Source organism: Liolophura sinensis, chromosome 11 (genome assembly GCF_032854445.1).
Source record: "Liolophura sinensis isolate JHLJ2023 chromosome 11, CUHK_Ljap_v2, whole genome shotgun sequence".
NCBI classification, from domain to species: Eukaryota; Metazoa; Mollusca; class Polyplacophora; order Chitonida; family Chitonidae; genus Liolophura; species Liolophura sinensis.
The window spans coordinates 32,665,057-32,684,843 of record NC_088305.1 but is presented as its reverse complement, the minus strand read 5'-3'; the positions used below and the strand labels follow the sequence as shown (position 1 = coordinate 32,684,843).

At 41.6% G+C, this 19,787-nt stretch overlaps 1 protein-coding gene across 1 annotated transcript in view; it reads right to left on the bottom strand.

The window, feature by feature from the left end:
• The window catches only part of LOC135478327 (serine/threonine-protein phosphatase 6 regulatory ankyrin repeat subunit A-like), a gene marked incomplete at its 3' end in the record, with an annotated part of 202,200 nt that overhangs the window by 134,735 nt on the left and 47,678 nt on the right, over positions 1-19,787 (bottom strand). The window contains exons 12-14 of the mRNA XM_064758602.1: positions 18,078-18,176; positions 7,781-7,879; positions 7,204-7,302 (exon numbers count right to left, since the gene is read on the bottom strand). Of these exons, the coding sequence (XP_064614672.1) occupies positions 7,204-7,302; positions 7,781-7,879; positions 18,078-18,176 (297 nt within the window). The remainder of the gene's footprint in view (positions 1-7,203; positions 7,303-7,780; positions 7,880-18,077; positions 18,177-19,787) is intronic.

The following is a 19,787-nucleotide window of genomic DNA, read 5'->3' as shown; positions in this document are numbered from 1 at the left end:
CGGATGGTAAAACAAGACCTATAATATGTAAGTTCCTGCTGTGGGGTAACAGGATGAATACAAGGTAAATAGAAACTCATGAACAAAGGTATAGGCGTGTCAAACGATCTGACATTGAGACAACAGAAAACTCTAAGGGGTCTGTGGGCAGACGGTAAATCAGGATACTAGAAAAAGGCAAGTTGATAATCGTAGATCTCGCTTCACATGGCCTGCTTACTACGCAACGATCTAGATCTAGGGTGACAACATTGGCTATAAGACATGGCGTCGACGCAACTGGGGTCAACCACGTGGAGACGTGAGAAGGAACAGGACGCTGGCCGTAGGACGAATTATAGTTCTTGTTCTGAGATATTAAAGGGTTGGATTCTAAGTTTAATGACATTGACTTTTTTAGCCTTCATGGGTTTGAGGTTTCTGGGTTTTGTCGCAACATGGTGTAAAGACTCCAAGGGCGTACTAGCCGAATATGTGACTAACTATGTTGCGTTCTGTGTGCCGGCTGTGCAGTCTGCCCGTGGCCGACCATGCCGGGGCATATGTGTGTTTATACATCTGGCACATCTCTAAATGGTTAACCTCCATCATCAGAAACAATTTTTACTTTCCTTCAAAGTAAACAGTTCAATTCTAAGCCTCCAAAGTCACGTTGTGTATGGCTGTTTATATGTACCCCCACGTGATGCACCCTTTTACTCCACTGGTAGCGGGCAGGAGAAAGAAGGCGTTTTGGTACTGGAGAACCTAACTTTTAATACCTCTGCGATCTGTCCACCTCATCCGTTTCTGATCCTTGGAGAGAACTTTGGTGCTCATACATCAAACCTTAGCCCTTTAGCTGATCGAGATCGTTTTACCAACCTTGATTTTGAGTGAGTGAGTGCTTTGAGGTTATCATGCCTTTTCCCACAAAGAGTGAGATTTGCACTAAGTTACCGGCACTCTCAAATAACTACATCATCATCATTTCATCAAGTTCCTCTGACAGTTTATTGCATGTACGATCCACAGTTGCATGGAGAATAGAAGGGTAAAAGTCTAAAGAAAAGAAAGAAACGCTCCTGTTTAATAGTAACAGAATAACATGATTGTCAGCCATTACGCTTGTTTACATTCGGTGACATCCACATTGAACGCCTTGTATTATATGAGACTTCGAGTTACATCCCTGCTTTAAAAAGCGGACCACATTAAACACGTCACAATGAAAATACGTACAGCTACATTACTCATTATGTATCACTACGCGTATGTGGAGCAGAGTTTATGTTTACACTGTGTACTTTACGTCTTACAACGTAGTTTTTCAATATTTCCTATTACCATGTTACTATACATTTGTATGTGCTACATGTACTCAACTAAACTATACAAATGGACGATAAAACATCTTCTGTCATCATAAGCGGAAATTAAACCTATGTTGCTGAGGAAGCTATCCATAAAAACAAGTAAAGTAAAATAAAGTGTCTGTAAAGATGCCATACTTCGATATCAGTGGTTACTGGGGTGTCACCAAAGGTAGCTGTTAAAATAGAATCACCACGGTGACAACAATGGGATTATGTCAGTAATGGGTCGGGTATACACAATGGCTTTGTCATTCCTCGAAACGCGAATTTTGTCTTTTTGCACTGGCTTGTCTGTTGCAGGAAGATGGTCGAACGACCAGACCAACATGCCATTGCCAATTTTGTCTTCGCTTAAGAGAGCTCAAAGATTCACAACGTCATCTCTTCCATAATGTATCAGCTATTGTCTGAACTCGTTATCACTGGGCCTTTAATACTCCAGTCTTCTAGGGGTTTCATCATTGGTTGTTTTTGCGTGTCAACAACTGGGCAGGGGATAAGATCATTGGAAATTCCGGATCCGTGTTGACTGGAACAATGTTAAGATTGTTTAATATGGCACTCACCTCTGCCAGAAATGTAGTTAGCGCTTTGTGGCTTATGTGTCTGGGGGACATGTCGTCCATCAATATCGAGTCCAAAATCCTTTGGCTGACACCAATCATGCGTTCCCACACGCCTTCAACGTGGAACGAACGTGGCGGGTTGAAGACCCCACGTTGTTCCCTTGTTATACAGAAAATTCCTCGTAGGTCCAGACCCCACATTTATGGCGTCTATCTTTAAGCTAACCGTTGCTCAGACGAAGTTACTTCCTCTATCGGATCTGAACTCAATGACGGCTCCTCGGATAAAGATGAATCCTCTGAGAGCATTTATGAAATTGCGGCATGTGTGTTTCAGGTTGCTTAACGTCCTGGTCAGTCCTTGCCATGTAGAAAAGCGCTCAAAGCGACTTGATCCGAGTTCTGGACGTGGAGATGCTGTAATTATTTGATCATCCTGTTCGACCAAGGGTGAAAAGTTATTGGTTTCCTCGAAGCGTCTCACCAGACCTGTTAGCTATGTGCCAATGGCTTTCAATGTAGGCGTTATTACTCGAGTTGCTATATCAGCTGGATTGCCATCCGTTGGTACGAATGACCACTGTTCTGGATTAGTTGATTTTCTGATCCTGCTGACTCTGTTTGTCAGATATACACAGAATGTACAAGTTTCGCTGGCGATGTATCCGAGAACAATCTTACTCTCCGTTTAGAATCTGACCTTATTGGGTTGGATTTAACGTGCTCTGAAATGACTTCAGATATCTCGACAGCTAGGACGGCTGCACACAGTTCTAGACGTGGTATGTTCTGAGCGTGAAGTAGGGATACTCTTGCTTTGCACAGAATAAATCTCCAAGATTCTGTGTCAGTAGTCGTCTTTAATTCGCCGGCTGCGGCAAGGGCCTTTTGTGAAGCGTCACAGGAGATCTGAATCTCATTCTCTGGTATGTCTGCTAGGGATGTCGTTGCGTAGGTCCTTGGTATGTTCAAATTCTCCACAAGTCTGAAAGAATCCTTCTACTGGTCCAATTGTTCTTTAAGGTCAGGTGACAGAGGTTCCTTCCAATCCTTAGTGTGCGAAATGAGCCCCAGCAGAAGCAACTTTCCTTGAAGAGAGACTGGCCCGACAAACCCAAGTGTGAATATTTGAACTCTCTTCAGCGAAGACAAAAGTGGAAAGTGGATAGTCCCAATATGTGCAAAGGAGACTATTCACTTACGACAGAATTCCTCTCCTAGTATACGGTTTATCACTTGAGGATACCTTGAAGGTAAAGGTATCCGAGGTAAGGTCCCACAGCAATCCCATGCTTCGTTGCATGGGTAAATGATCTGATCCTAGTCTCGAATTTTGGTCATCCATGCGGTAGGATACTGGTTTTCAGCACACTGACTTTTGTCGGTGAATTCCGCGTAAACAAACCAGTTATCACTATTTGGTTTGGAGTACTGTCCCATTCAGTCAAAGTTGGAGGAGAAAATTCTGCGTCTTCGTCGACAGATTTGGCGACTAGACCGCTAGTTCATCTTCCCGAGGTCTTGATAAACCCTGTTCATGACGAAAGTGTGTACGAAAAGGTTGAGTGTGTATGTACATTTGATCCAAAAGCTCGGCTTTGGCTAATGACACGTTGCTTTGGTCGTCTACTACCGGGTATGTACGAACTGTCATGGTGGGTCGATTCTTATGGTACATAGTATAAGGGTCATGTCCGACATTCGTATACCATTCGCAGTCCGTAAAGGGCGTTCCAATTCGATAATAGCAAGATCCATTTCCAAAACAACGTTTAACACTAGCTCCCAAAGACAAAGGTATTTAAGAAATTATACAAATAGGAAATAAAGCCGGTAACACACAAGAGAGAAGCGGACATCAGTTTTCAATAATGCCGAGCAGACATTGGATTTTCCAGACATGAATCCCATATCAAAGTTCAAATTCGTAGTCTATGAACAACGAGCATGTAACGAGCATGGGTGCCGTTAAGGCCGTTAAGCCTAGCTCCAGGTTAAGCGGTATTAGATACAGTTCGAAAATGACGAGCGTTACAGACCTTAACCGAAGAGATTGTGATTCAAAGTAACGGACAATTACGTCTTTCCCACTATCGTGTTCCAGTTGTTTCACATATTCACTTGTTCTGTGAACAATGACTCCACTGGTGATCGCAAAATGGATTGAGAATGGCGAGATTTTAAGCTTCTCGCATCCATAGACTCTAAACCCTGAACCTCTGCCTCGACCGCAGCCGTTTCCGTTTCAATCCTAAGAAGGTCAAGGTCAATTGCCTTCTTACGCTGGTTTCTGCATCCAGTACAGCTTGACGTTTCCGACGATCAGCTTCCTTTGCAGCGTATTCAGCCATATTTCTTGCAGCATCAGCTTTAGCCTGCTTCTTAGCTATCACTGAAGGTGATGAACCTTTACTGGAGACTTGGTATTTTGAAGACGATGTTCTCTGAGACACAGAATTCAAAACCTCCTGAATATTCACATCAATTAGTGTCAGCGTCTCTTGAACCCTCTCCTGTCTGCCTTCATCAATGGCAGTACAGGTAGCACATTCCTGATAACTTTCTGCAGCTTTACTAAGCTGTGGAAATAAGTTGTGGTCTTTTGATACTTCTTGTAGAGATGTAGAAATCTTCTGCCTTTCACGCAACACCATGATGTTTTTCTCGGACTGAGATTCTGTAAGCACATGTTCCAGTTTTTTCCACACACCCTTCACATTGTTAAGGTGAGTTTTCATAATGGTTCTTTACCCTTATCAGTTGCAACTGTCCGTTTCACAGTTGTTTCCGAATCCTGAGTGTCTCCTTCACTCACGTTTAAAGATCCTGTCCATCTGGGATCATCGAGTCCGTCCAGGTAGGACATCGTGTATTCTAAGGTTTGGCTGGTCGACAGTACTTTTACTATCATGCCTCTTCCCACAAAGAGTGGGAACTTAGGCACCAAGATAACCCACACTCTCAAATAACTAAACCAACGACGGTTCATCAAGTTCCATTGACAGTTTAATAACTGTATGATCCACAGTTGCATGGAGAATGGAAGGGTAAAGGTCTGTAGAAAAGAATGAAACGCAGCTGTTTATCAGTAACAGAATAACATGATTTGTCAGCCAGTACGGTTGTTTACATTCGGAGACATAAACATCATATACCTTGTATCATATGAGACTTCGAGTTACATCCCTGCTTTAATAAACGGACTACATTAAACACGTCAGAATGAAAATACGTACAGCCACATTACTCATGTATGTATCACTACGCGTTTGCGGAACAGAGTTTATGCTTACATTGTGTACTTTAGGTCTTACAATACAGTTTTTCAATATTTCCTTTTACCATGATATTATACATTTTATGCCTGCATGTACTCAACTAAACTGTACAAATGGAAAATAAAATAGCTTCTATCATCATAAGCGGAAATTATTCCAGTTCGAATAAGTTCGGCTACCTCGTGGTGAATCGGTAAAATGACACAGCTGTGAACTACGAGCACTTCATGGAAGATAACAGTCTGACAGTGTTAAAACCAAAAGGCAGGACGAGTCCTAAGAAATAATGTGACTTACACTGTGGGTTGCAACACGTCCGAAATCATGAGAATAATGCACAAAAACACAGGTGGGCGGAGTTCTACCGCCTTCACTTGTACGTCGGTCCGTGGTAACGTAAAATCCTAAAATTATGTTGCTGAGGAAGCTATTCAAATAAAGTGAAAACGGATTTCTTAAAATGTACAATTCAGATAACACACAAATGGTTGGGAGAATAATAACCTCTGTAATCTCTCTTCGATATCACTACTCCTCAACATGGAATAAAGTCACTGAGAAAATAAGATGGAAACTACCTCTAAGGATAAATTAGAATCAGAGCGCTTCAAACACAGTATAGTAAGTTTCACTCAAATAATAACCGAGAATGTCAACCACAGCGTAAAATTATTATCCAAGATTCTAATGTGCTGCAGACTGCATTCAAGTGAAAATTCGTGCGTCTCTCTGAAAATTCAGAAATAAGTGGTATGACCGGAAATGTATGGCATCGAAAGGGGATGTAGGCGTGCCTTCCGGATACTTAGAAAGGATCGCTGCAACAGTACTCTTCGTATGTACATCACATTGCACTAAGTGTAAATCCTGTATACGATCCAAGAAATATGTTTGAAAATCACATCAACGGCAATCCCTTCAGCAATCAGTAAATGACAAACATTTTTGGTCTATACTCCGTCGTATTCACTCCCCAAATCCTCGTAATCCCAATCCGAAACATGGACTGTTTAACTATTTTAAGGACCCGATTAACGTTAACGTGGGTAAAGATAACGCATTTGAGAAATATGAAGATTTAGATCAGTTTGAAAGTAATGACATCTTGAACAGCGCAATCTGTGAGGAAGAAACTGCATTTACCTTAAATAAATGTGAAGTTGGTAAATCCCAAGGCCCCGACAGACTCACTGGGGAAGTTTTTTATTTATTTATTTGATTGGTGTTTTACGCCATACTCAAGAATATTTCACTAATACGACGGCGGCCAGCATTATGTTGAGTGGAAGCCGGGCACAGCCCGTGGGAAACCCACGACCATCCGCAGGTTGGGAAGTTTTTTCAAATCTCTTCTCCATTATGGGTGTCATATATGCTTATGCTTAAGATTGTCGTTCCGCCTTGTTTCAATATGTCTTTAAGAATGTAACGATTTCAAAAGTTCTTACGTTTAAAAGTTCATTCACACAGCTTTACAAATACGGCAAACATTGCTATAGAGGCTCCTTGTATATATAATAAAAACACATGCGCAAATGATCGAAGTGATCGAAAATGTTTGTTAAACTGTATTCAGACATATGATCTTTCAGTCTGAGTAAACTGAATTTGAAAATACTTTCTTAAACATTGGTGAATGTTCAGCGACGCAAAATTGATAATTCATCTTGTGACTTTTGACCCGCAACGTATGTCTGAGTTGACGGATAGCTTGCGAATATCTATTTTGATGCCTAGTTGAAATGTTTGGCTGCCTGCACGACAGAACCGCCCAAGTCCAAACTACTGGGAGATAGAAAAGCACAAGTAAACTACTTAAATAAAAATAGCCAACAAACGAGTAGTAAAACAAAAGAAAAAGGAAGATTTAAAAGAAGACATTGAGTGGTGGTGAAAGAATATGTCAATATACAGCTACTATCACTCTATGTAACTGTGTAGGTTATGAGGAGAAAAACACAACATAAATAGTGTTGAAATATTCCGTAGCCAAGAACCACGTACCTGATCCTGTAGGTTTATATCAGCGCTGTTCTCTACCAGTAGACGTAGAAGACCCATGGTACCACTTGAGGTTGCCAGGTGTAAAGCTGTTTGTCTTTTCTGTGTAAACACAATGAGGAATCAGTAAAAAATGACATGAAAAACAGATATGACATGGTATATTCCATTAAAACACAGAACAAATTCCACAATTTCATCGCCTGCATGACATTGATAAATTTTAGTAGTTATGTGTCCATTCTACAGAAACATCAAGGCAAGTGCAGTCACTGTCCTTAAATTGTCACCCTTAAATAATAGGTATTTAGAAAGTTTGGCACAACAGCAGTCCGAAAGTCTATTTAAATCCTTTACAGATATGAACGGTGAAAGAATGTACTCGAAAACCCCAAACAGAGCCTAGTGTTGCGTGCACGTACCCTAAAACACATTTTGTAAAAGCATTTTGTGCTCCTGGTATTTTGATGTTTTTTCTTACTTCTTTTGTATACTTTTCTGTTCCTATGGACCTTGGTGTCTGAAAAAAAACGTGATTATTATTATTATTATTATTAAAATATCGAAGATAACTACTTACTGAATTCTGTGTGTTGACGTTGGCGCCCTGCTCCACCAAAATACGAACAAAATCTTCGTAGCCATGTAAAGCCGCCTGATGTAAAGGTGTCTCCCCATTCTGTTATACATAATAGAAAGGACTGGAATCAGTACACAGCTAATTAATGAAAAGGTTCTGGCTAAACTCGTTGATGTCTTACCTAACAGTTGATTCAGTGAGGTGTAAATGCTGTATAGGACAAACATCGCCTGTTTCCCTAATTATAAAAAGTGCAGCCACTAGCTCAATCTAAATTAATTTAAAGCATAACCGAACATAACACCATGTCATCAAATGACCAGATAAAAGCACGAATGTAATAGTAGTAATTCACCAATGCATTGTCAAATCAAATTCCGATGCCTGTATTCAAGCAATCAGATTGATCGTTGTTATTAAAGTTATGCAAACAGACAATAGGTCAGTTTTGTGCATCTGAACAGAATCCTGCAGGAAATACAGGTCTTTATGGGAGAAATGTTCTACAGGAGCAGCAACTATATCAATGCAAAGATTATTTCTTTCTTTCTATGTCAAAAGTATTGGAGATACAAGATTTTCAGTGAAAATTTTTGCACTCAATATGTTCTAAAAATCGTATCTTCACAACACTGGTAGGAAACAGAATGATGTGTTAGCGAACTTGGTAGCAAAGAGAAAGAAACAACTGCACATTTACTTCTCCAATGTGAAAAAAGATAAAATATTCTGATCGCCTATTAACCGGTGGCTGAGGCGGAAATGCAACTTTACGTGTAACATTAGCAATGGTAGAGTGTTTGCTAGTATATGCCACTAGGCATAGAAACGAAGAAAACAATCATAAAATACTTCCATTAGAAACCAGTGGATTTTTTGAGTCAAAAAACTAAAGGGACCATTACATCTAGAAAATATATTGACTGAAATCATCGAAAACTTGGGGGCGGGGAATGGAAAATGCATTCAGACAGAATGGAGTACATTAGGTACAAGTAATTCAACGCACATCCACACGTATAAAAATGGTTAGTGGAAATGGGGATGAACCAAAGGCTGTTGCATATGGAAGTTAGTGTTCTGATTGGTGCAAAAAAAAATTCGCTGCTGATTAAAGATAATATTTGTCTAAAAAGCAGTTGTGACAAGTTCAACAGAATCTCAACACTAGCACAAAAATCAACACCTACAAATTAACCGATGCAAATGCAAAAAGAAAGCAAACATTATTCAGAAAGATTAATACCACGACGATGGAGAAGTAGTATAGGTCAATTTTATAGGAATTATCATAGTATTATATCATACTTATACCACTCAGTGATACAAGTTTGACAGAGATAGGTTAAGACGTAATGTGCTACATTACGAACAACAAAGTCGATGGTAAATTATGTTTAAGCGATCCAACTACATCACATGATAGTGTTGGCTACATTTTAGTGTAAGCCTAAACGTTATTCACAACCCAACTAAGATATCTATTTCGATTATCGACAATTTATCAATTTACATAATACACGATTTGGATACTGATTTAATTCAATCCCGCAGAACATCCCTTGCGTCTTTCTTTTGTCACTGGAAATTGTTCACGGCTTTTATTTGCATAAATCCGTCTTACTTCATTACTTTATATTCTTCCACGGGGTCGGGGAACAGCCAGGTAGCCTCCGTACAAACACCAACTGCAGCTTTTATGTAGGCGGGTCGCGCTTCCAGCTACCAACATGTCCAGTGAGCTTACACGTAGTTCATGGGACCAGTGGTGTTTGGATCACTCACCTAACTACCTAAGGGGACATTGGGGCTAACCGGGAACGCCGAACGATTCCTCCTGACCTATAATCAATTTTAGCCGAAATAAGTGGGTTTAGGTCAGAAAGGATCTATGATATGTCTGAGGTAAAATGTGATATACAAGCATTACGTGCGGGTTGAGTCAACTTCGGATGGTAAACCAAGACCTATAATATGTAAGTTCCTGCTGTGGGGTAACAAGATGGATAAAAGGAAAGTAGAAAATCATGGACAAAGGTATAGGCGTGTCTAACGATCTGACATTGAGACAACGGAAAACTCTAAGGGATCTGTGGACAGACGGTAAATCAGGATACTAGGAAAAGGCAAGTTGGTAATCGTAGATCTCGCTTCACATGGCGTTGACCACGTGGAGACGGGAGAAGGAATAGGACGCTGACCGTAGGACGAATTATATTTCTTGTTCTGAGATATTAAAGGGTTGGATTCTAAGTTTAATGACACTGACTTTTTTGAGCCTTCATGAGTTTAAAGTTTCTGGGCTTTGTCGCAACCTGGTGTAAATACTCCAAAGGCGTACTAGCCGAATTTGTGACTGACTATGTTGCGTTTTGTGTGCCGGCTGTGCAGTCTGCCCGTGGCCGACCATGCGGGGCATATGTGTGTTTATACATATTGCATGTATCTAAATGGTTTACCCCCGTCATCAGAACCCACTTTTGACTTTCCTTTAAAGTAAATAGTTCATTTCTAAGCCTCCAATGTGACGTTGTGTATGGCTGTTTATATGTACCTCCAAGTGATTCGCCCTTTCAATCCACTGGTAGCGGGCAGGAGAAAAAAGGCGTTTTGGTACTGGAGAACTTAACTGTTAAGACCTCGGCGATCTGTCCATCTGATCCGTTACTCATCCTTGGAGAGAACTTCAGTGCTCGTACATCGTGTCTTTTAACTGATCGAGATCGTTTCATCAACCCTGATTCTGAGTGAGTGATTTCTTTGGGGTTATCATGCCTCTTCCCACAAAGAGTGGGATTTGCACTAAGTTACCCGCACTCTCAAATAACTACACCATCAACAGTTCATCAAGTTCCTTTGACATTTTAATGACTGTACGATCCACAGTTGCATGGAGAATAGAACGGTAAACGTGTATAGAAAAGAATGAAACGCAGCTGTTGATCAATAACAGAATAACATGATTGTCAGCCAGAACGGTTGTTTACATTCGGTGACATCCACATTGTACACCTTGCATCATATGAGACTTCAAGTTACATCCCTACTTTAATAAACGGACTACATTAAACACGTCATAGTGACAATACGTAAAGCCACATTACTTATGTATGTATCACTACGCGTATGTGGAACAGAGTTTATGCTTACATTGTGTACTTTAGGTCTTACAACATAGTTTTTCAATATTTCCTTTTACCATGTTATTATACATTTTCATGTGCTACATGTACTAAACTAAACTATACAAATGGACAATAAAACAGCTTTTATCATCATAAGCGGAATTTAAGCCTATGTTGCTGAGGAAGCTATCCATAAAACAAATAAAGTGAAAACGGATTTCTTAAAATGTACAATTCAGATAAGACACAAATAGTTGGGGGAAAAAACCCTCTGTATCGGCGGTTACTGTACATTCCCGCCTGGTATCTGTAAAGATGCCATACTTCCATATCAGTGGTTACTGGGGTGACACCTGGGGTAGGTGTTAAAATACAATCACCACGGTGACAATAATGGGATTATGTCAGTGATGGGTCGGGTATACACAATGGCTTTGCCATTCCTCGAAACGCGAAACTGGTCTTTTCGCACTTTCCTGTCTGTTCCAGGAAGCGGTTGAACAATGAGACCAACGTGCAATTCATTGCGATGAGCGCCCTTGTCCTTCAGTAAGACGGCGTCTCCTTTGCACATATTGGGACTGCCAACTTTTGTCTTCACTGAAGAGAGTTCAAATATTCACAACACCATCTCTTCCACAATGTATCAGCTATTGTCTGAACTCGTTTCTACTGGGCCTTTTGTACTGCAGTCTCGTAGGGGCTCTATCACTGGGTTGCTTTTGTGTGTCAACAACTGGGCAGGGGATAACATCATTGGAGATTCCGGATCCGTGTTGACTAGAACATTGGGACGAGCGTTTATTATGGCACTCACCTCTGCCAGAACTGTAGTTAGCGCTTCGTGGGTTAAGTGTCTGGTGGATATGTTGTCCATCAATATCGAGTCCAAAATCCTTTGGCTGACACCAATCATGCGTTCCCACACGCCTATAACGTGGGAGGAACGTGGCGGGTTGAAGACCCACGTTGTTCCCTTGTTATACAGAAAATTCCTCGTAGGTCCAGACCCCACATTTATGGTGTCTATCTTTAAGCTAACCGTTGCTCAGACGAAGTTACTTCCTCTATCGGATCCGAACTCAATGACGGCTCCTCGAATAAAGATGAATCCTCCGAGATCATTTATAAAACAGCCACATATGTGTTTCAGGTTGCTTGACGTCCTGGTCAGTCCTTGACATGCAGAAAAGCGCTCAAAGCGACTTGATCCAAGTTCTGGACGTGGAGATGCTGATGTTGATAAAGAAATTATTTGATCGTCCTGTTCGACCAAGGGTGAAAAGTTATTGGTTTCCTCGAAGCGTCTCACCTGACCTGTTAGCTATGTGCCAATGGCTTTCACTGTAGGCTTTGTCACTCGAGTTGCTATATCAGCTGGATTGCCATCCGTTGGTACGAATGACCACTGTTCTGGATTCGTTGATTTTCTGATCCTGCTGACTCTGTCACATATACACAGAATGTACGAGTTTCGCTGGCGATGTATCCGAGAACAATCTTACTCTCCGTGAAGAATCTGACCTTGTTGGGTTGGATTTATTGTGCTCTGAAATGACTTCAGATATCTCGACAGCTAGGACGGCTGCAAAATAGTTCTAGACGTGGTATGTTCTGAGCGTGAAGTAGGGATACTCTTGCTTTGCCTAGAATAAATCTCCAAGTTTCTGAGCCAGTAGTCGTCTTTAATTCGCCGGTTGCGGCAAGGGCCTTTTGTGAAGCGTCACAGGAGATTTGAATCTCATTCTCTGGTATTTCTGGTGTCGTTCCGTAGGTCATTGGTATGTTCAAATTCTCCACAGATCTGGAAGAATCCGTCCAATGTTCCGATTGCTCTTCAAGGTCACGTGACAGAGGTTCGTTCCAGTCCTTAGTGTGCGTAATGAGCTCTCGCAGAAGCAACTTTCCTTGAAGGGATACGGGCGCGACAAACGCAAGTGTGAATATTTGAACTTTCTTCAGCGAAGAAAAAAGTGAAAGTGGACAGTCCCATAATATGCAAAGGAGACTATTGACTGACGACAGAATTCCTCTCCTAGTATACGGTTTATCACTTGAAGATAAAGGTGAAGGTATCAGAGTTGAGGTCCCACAACAATTCCATGCTTCGTTGCATGGGTAAATGATCTGATCCTAATCCAAAATCTCAAAGTTTGGTCGTCCATGCGGTAGGATACTGGTTTTGAGCACACTGACTTACTTAGGTCGGTGAATTCCGCCTAAACAAACCAACTATCTCTCATCCTAGGTGTAGTTTTTGGGCAGATAGTGAGCTTCTTGGGCAAATCCTTCGATCTTTCACATGATGCTGTTCTGGCAAGTCTCGTCCTATCAGTAAGAGTATCTCGGCCTCATCGTCCATTAGGGGAATATAGCTGGAAAGGCCTCGCTGATGTGGATAGTTTTCTGCTACATGAGGTGTTGGAATTTCCTCTCTTTGGTTTGGAATGCTGTCCCATTCAGTCAAATTTGGGAAGCTGAAATTCAGCGTCTTCGTCGACAGATTTGGGGACTAGACCGCTAGTTCGTGTTCCCGAGGTCTTGATAACACCTGCACATGACGAAAGGAAAGGTTGAGTGTGTATGTCTAATTGATCCAAAAGCTCGGCTTTGGCTAATGACGCGTTGCTTTGGTCGTCTACCACCGGGTATGTACGAACTGTCAAGGTGGGTCGATTCTTAGGGCACATAGTAACAAGTATAAGCGTCATGTCCGACATTCGTATACCATTCGCAGTCCGTAAAGGGCGTTCAAATTCGATAATAGCAAGATCCATTTCCAAAACAACGTTTAACACCAGCTCTCAAAGACAAAGGTTTGAAAGAAATTATACAAATAGGAAATAAAGCTGGTGACACACAAGAGAGAAGCGGACATCAGTTTTTAATCATACTGAGCAGACAATGGAGTTTCCAGACATGAATCCCATATTAAAGTTCAAATTCGTAGTCTATGAATGAGTTCCAGGTCAAATAACAATTAAACAAGGTATCTCAGTCGCGCTTTGATTACAACTGTACATAAAGACATCATGCAGATGTAATGAGCATGGCTGCCGTTAAGGCCCCTAGCTCCAGGTTAAGCGGTATTAGATACAGTTCGAGCGTTACAGACCTTAACCCAACAGATTGTGATTCAAAGTAACGGACGATTACGTCTTTCCCGCTTTCGTGTTCCAGTTGTTTCACATATTCACTTGTTTTGTAAACAATGACTCCACTGGTAATCGCAAAATGGATTGAGAATGGCGAGATTTTACGCTTCTCGCATTCGAAGACTCGTTTCAATTCTAAGAAGGTCAAGGTCAGATGTGAGCTCTGCATCCTTACCCTTGTTTTCTACTTCCACTACAGCTTGACGTTTCCGACGATCAGTTTCCGTTGCAGCGTATTTAGCCCTAGCTCTTGCAGTATCAGCTTTAGCCTGCTTCTTAGCTATCACTGAAGGAAATGAACCTTTACTGGAGACTTGGTATTTTGAAGACGATGTTCTGTAAAATACAGAATTCAATAGCTCCTTAACATTCACATCAATTAGTGTCAGCGTCTCTTGAACCCTCTCCTGTCTGCCTTCATCAATGGCAGTACAGGTAGCACATTCCTGATAACTTTCTGCAGCTTTACTAAGCTGTGGAAATAAGATGTGGTCTTTTGATACTTCTTGTAGAGATGTAGAAATCTTCTGCCTTTCACGCAACACCATGATGTTTTTCTCGGACTGAGATTCTGTAAGCACATGTTCCAGTTTTTTCCACACACCCTTCACATTGTTAAGGTGAGTTTTCATAATGGTTCTTTACCCTTATCAGTTGCAACTGTCCGTTTCACAGTTGTTTCCGAATCCTGAGTGTCTCCTTCACTCACGTTTAAAGATCCTGTCCATCTGGGATCATCGAGTCCGTCCAGGTAGGACATCGTGTATTCTAAGGTTTGGCTGGTCGACAGTACTTTTACTATCATGCCTCTTCCCACAAAGAGTGGGAACTTAGGCACCAAGATAACCCGCACTCTCAAATAACTAAACCAACGACAGTTCATCAAGTTCCATTGACAGTTTAATAACTGTATGATCCACAGTTGCATGGAGAATGGAAAGGTAAAAGTCTGTAGAAAAGAATGAAACGCAGCTGTTTATCAGTAACAGAATAACATAATTGTCAGCCAGTACGGTTGTTTACATTCGGTGACATCCACATTGTACACATTGTATCATATCAGACTTCGAGTTACATCCCTGCTTTAGTAAACGGACTACATTAAACACGTCACAATGAAAATACGTACAGCCACATTACGCATGTATGTATCACTACGCGTATGTGGAACAGAGTTTTCGCTGACAATGTGTACTTTAGGTCTAACAACGTAGTTTTTCAATATTTCCTTTTACCATGTTATTATACATTTTATGTGCTACATGTACTCAACTAAACTATACAAATGGACAATAAAATAGCTTCTATCACCATAAGCGGAAATTATTCTAGTTCGAATAATATCAAAGATCGGCTACCTCGTGGTGAATCGGTAAATTGACACAGCTGTGAACTACGAGCACTTCACGGAAGATAACAGTCTGTCAGTGTTAAATCCAAAAGGCAGGATGAGCTTAGAGTCCTTAGAAATAATGTGACTGACATTGTGGGTTGGAACACGTCCGAAATCATGAGAATAAAACACAAACACACAAGTGGGTGGAGTTTTACCACCTTCACTTGTACGTCGGTCCGTGGTAACGTAAAAACCTAAACCTATGTTGCTGAAGAAGCTATGCATCAAAACAAATAAAGTGAAAACGGATTTCCTAAAATGTACAATTTAGATAACACACAAATTGTTGGGAGAATAATACCCTGTGTAACGGCGGTTACAGTGCAGTGGCTAACGTCGTACTTAACATTTTTTCAGTTATACGACGACGAAGGAGTTCGTTGAGTGTATGTAATATGCCTCCTTGTTGCAGGACGGATTTCCACCGCTATTTTATCCAGTGCTCCTTCACCGAAGCGACTTACTGAAGGCAAGTAAACCGCCCAGCCCGAGCCATTATACTGATACGGGTCAAGTAGTCGTTGCACTATCCCCCTGATGTTAAACGCCAAGCGAGGAAGCTAGAACTTCCTCTTGGGTGTGATCCAACACAGGATTGACCCTAGATCTACCGCTCCCGACGCGGACGCTCTACCAACTGTGCTATCGGGGCCGGTCCTTGATTTTGAAGAATATGCGCTAACCGGCGTCAAACAAACAATTCAGCATAATGTGACGAACCAATTCGGTAGATCGCTCCTGGATACGTGTTCGTTCTCATTCTGAATATGTTAGGTCATCTCTTCGGTGGTGATGAAGGAAAGGGAGTATTTACTTATATATGTCATAATGAGGCGACCGTTTTGAATTACTGCGTGGTTTCTTCTGGCATATACAGTTTGTCTGTGTGGTAGGTCAGGGGCACACCACCTTCCTCTTTTAATCTCTCTTCGATATCACTACTCCTCAACGTGCAATAAAGTCACTGAGAAAATAAGATGGAACCATCTATTGGTACCTACCCCTAAGGATGAATTAGAATCAGAGCGCTTCAAATACAGTATATAGTAAGTTTCACCCAAGTAATAACCGAGAATGTCAACCATAGCGTAAAATTATTTTCCAAGATTCTAATGTGCTGCAGACTGCATTCAAGTGAAAATTCGTGCGCCTCTCTGAAAATTCAGAAATAAGTCGTATGACCGGAAAGTTAAAATCACATCAACGGCAGTCACTTCAGCAATCGGTAAGTGACAAACATTTCTGGTCTATACTCCGTCGTATTCACTCCCCAAATCCTCGTAATCCCAATCCGAAACTTGGAATGTTTAACTATTTTAAGGACCCGATCAACGTTAACGTGGGTAAAGATAACGCATTTGAGAAATATGAAGATTTAGATCAGTTTGAAAGTAATGACATCTTGAACAGCGCAATCTGTGAGGAAGAAACTGCATTTACCTTAAATAAATGTGAAGTTGGTAATTCCCAAGGCCTGGACAGGCTTACTGGGGAAGTTTTTCATCTATTTCTTTATTTATTTATGTATGTATTTATTTGATTGGTGTTTTACGCCATACACAAGAATATTTCACTAATACGACGGCGGCCAGCATTATGGTGAGTGGAAGCCGGGCACAGCCCGTGGGAAACCCACGACCATCCGCAGGTTGGACAGTTTTTTCAAATCTCTACTCCATTATGTTTGTCATATATGCTTAACCTGTACAACCATGTGTCTGATGCATTAGAGGTCCTAGAGGTTTGGAGTTTGGGTGCTATTGTTCCCTACTTGAAGGACAGCGGCTTGGAACGGACTTGATGGAAGTAGTACTATCATATAAATATCTACTGTTCAAAACTACGGCCTCTACTAAGATACGGGTCCGCGTTATGAGGATTCCAAAGGTATGAGGTGCTAGAAAGGGTTCCATATTTATCATGTAAACATTTGTTACAACCGGGCAATCCATCTATATTCCCAAGGGAAGCGTAGCTGGGTTACATTTGTTAAAAGATTGTCGTTCCGCCTTGTTTCAATATGTCTTTAAGAATGTAACGATTTCAAAAGTTCTTACGTTTAAAAGTTCATTCACACAGCTTTACAAATACGGCACACATTGCTATAGAGTCTCCTGGTATATATAATAAAAAATGCATGCGCAAATGATCGAAGTGATCGAAAATGTTTGTTAAACTGTATTCAGACATATGATCTTTCAGTCTAGGTAAACTGAGTTTGAAAATACTTTCTTAACCATTGCTGAGTGTTCAGCGACGCAAAATTGATAATTCATCTTGTGACTTTTGACCCGCAACGTATGTCTGAGTTGACGGATAGCTTGCGAATACCTATTTTGATGCCTAGTTGAAATGTTTGGCTGCCTGCACGACAGAACCGCCCAAGTCCAAACCACTGGGAGATAGAAACACACAAGTAAACTACTTAAATAAAAATAGCCAACAAACGAGTAGTAAAACAAAAGAAAAAGGAAGATTTGAAAGAAGACATTGAGTGGTGGTGAAGGGACATGTCAATATCCAGCTACGATCACTGTATGTAACTGTGCAGTGTTTAGGTTATGAGGAAAAAAACACAACATGAATAGTGTTAAAATATTCCGTAGCCAAGAACCACGTACCTGATCCTGTAGGTTTACATCAGCGTTCTTCTCTACCAGTAGACGTAGAAAACCCATGGTACCATGTGAGGCTGCCAGGTGTAAAGCTGTTTGTCTTTTCTGTGTAGACACAATGAGGAATCAGTAAAAAATGACATGAAAAACAGATATGACATGGTATATTCCATTAAAACACAGAACAAGTTTCACAATTTCATCGCCTGCATGACATTTATAAATTTTAGTAGTTTTGTGTCCATTCTACAGAAACATCAAGGCAAGTGCTGTCACCGTCCTTAAATTGTCACCCTTAAATAATAGCTATTCAGAAAGTTTTGCGCAACAGTAGTCCGAAAGTCTATTTAAATCCTCTACTGATATGAACGGTGAAAGAATGTACTCGAAAACCCCAAACAGAGCCTAGTGTTGCGTTCACGTACCCTAAAACATATTTTATAAAAGCATTGTGCATTTTGTGCTCCTGGTATTTTGATGTTTTTCTTACTTCTTTGGTATACTTTTCTGTTTCTATGGACCTTGGTGTCTGAAATAAAGCGCTATTATTATTATTATTATTATTTTTTATTATATTTAAAATATCGAAGATAACTACTTATTGTATTCTATGTGTTGATATTGGCGCCCTGCTCCACCAAAATACGAACAAAATCTTTGTTGCCATGTAAAACCGCCTGATGTAAAGGTGTCTCCCCATTCTGTTATACATGATACAAAGGACTGGAATCCTGAGCTTCTAGATAACCACATGCCATTCTACCAGAGTGCCTTGGCCGACCGACTGGAGTGCGAACTGACGTTCAACGATTACGGCCGGGTCATCCAGGCAACAGACGTTGCCGACGCGACTGACACCATCGACAACATCAGCCTGGAGTTCGATATGGTCACCGAAGAGGAGCTCGCTAGACAGATCCGCACCCAGTTTGCCGGGGGCGTCTCCATTCTGTATGATCGCGTCCTCTGCCACCGAAAGTTTGTAAAGGACAAGTGTGATACTCTCTGGAACATAAACCTGAACACGCCCACGAGAGCAATGAAGGGCATCCTCATGCTGTTCGGGACTAAAGGAACCCCGTGGAAGAGGAGGTCAGAATCCTTCTACAACCCGAAGATCACCAAAGTAGAAGTCACAATAGAAGGGTTCCCCAATGAGCTGTACAGCCAGGGCATGCGGGCGTACCAGCAATGGGGCGAGGTCCAGAGGTTCTTCGCCAGCTCACCCCTACCGAAGCGGGACCCTGAGGTGGCCAGGGTCGTTAAAGACTTAGGCCTGGCAGGCGTCTCCCTGGAAGAGTTCTTGACGCACAAGCACGCCTTCTGGCTTGACCTTCGGCCAAGCGACGATGACGAGCTGCATGGCAGTGGGAGGCGCGCTCTGAACGCCAGCGAGGGGATTCAGGTGACAAAGGAGAGAGAAGAGCCCGGCGTGTTGAAGGTATATCTCTATGTGGTCATGGACGCAAAGCTGCACATCCAGAATGGTAGATTCGTTAGCGCGCTTTATTGATGACGCCCACTGCGCGATTATCTGTGGGCAGACGAACTGCGGCAAAACAGTCTTCGTGCTGGACCTGCTTGAGGGTCTTTTCCGCGGTTTCTTTCATCACATTGTGATCCTGTGCCCCAGTCTTAAGCATAACGAGGCGTACCGGCGGCGAAGGATACTGTCTGACCCTGAAGTCTATTGTTTTGACCCCGGCGAGAGGCTCA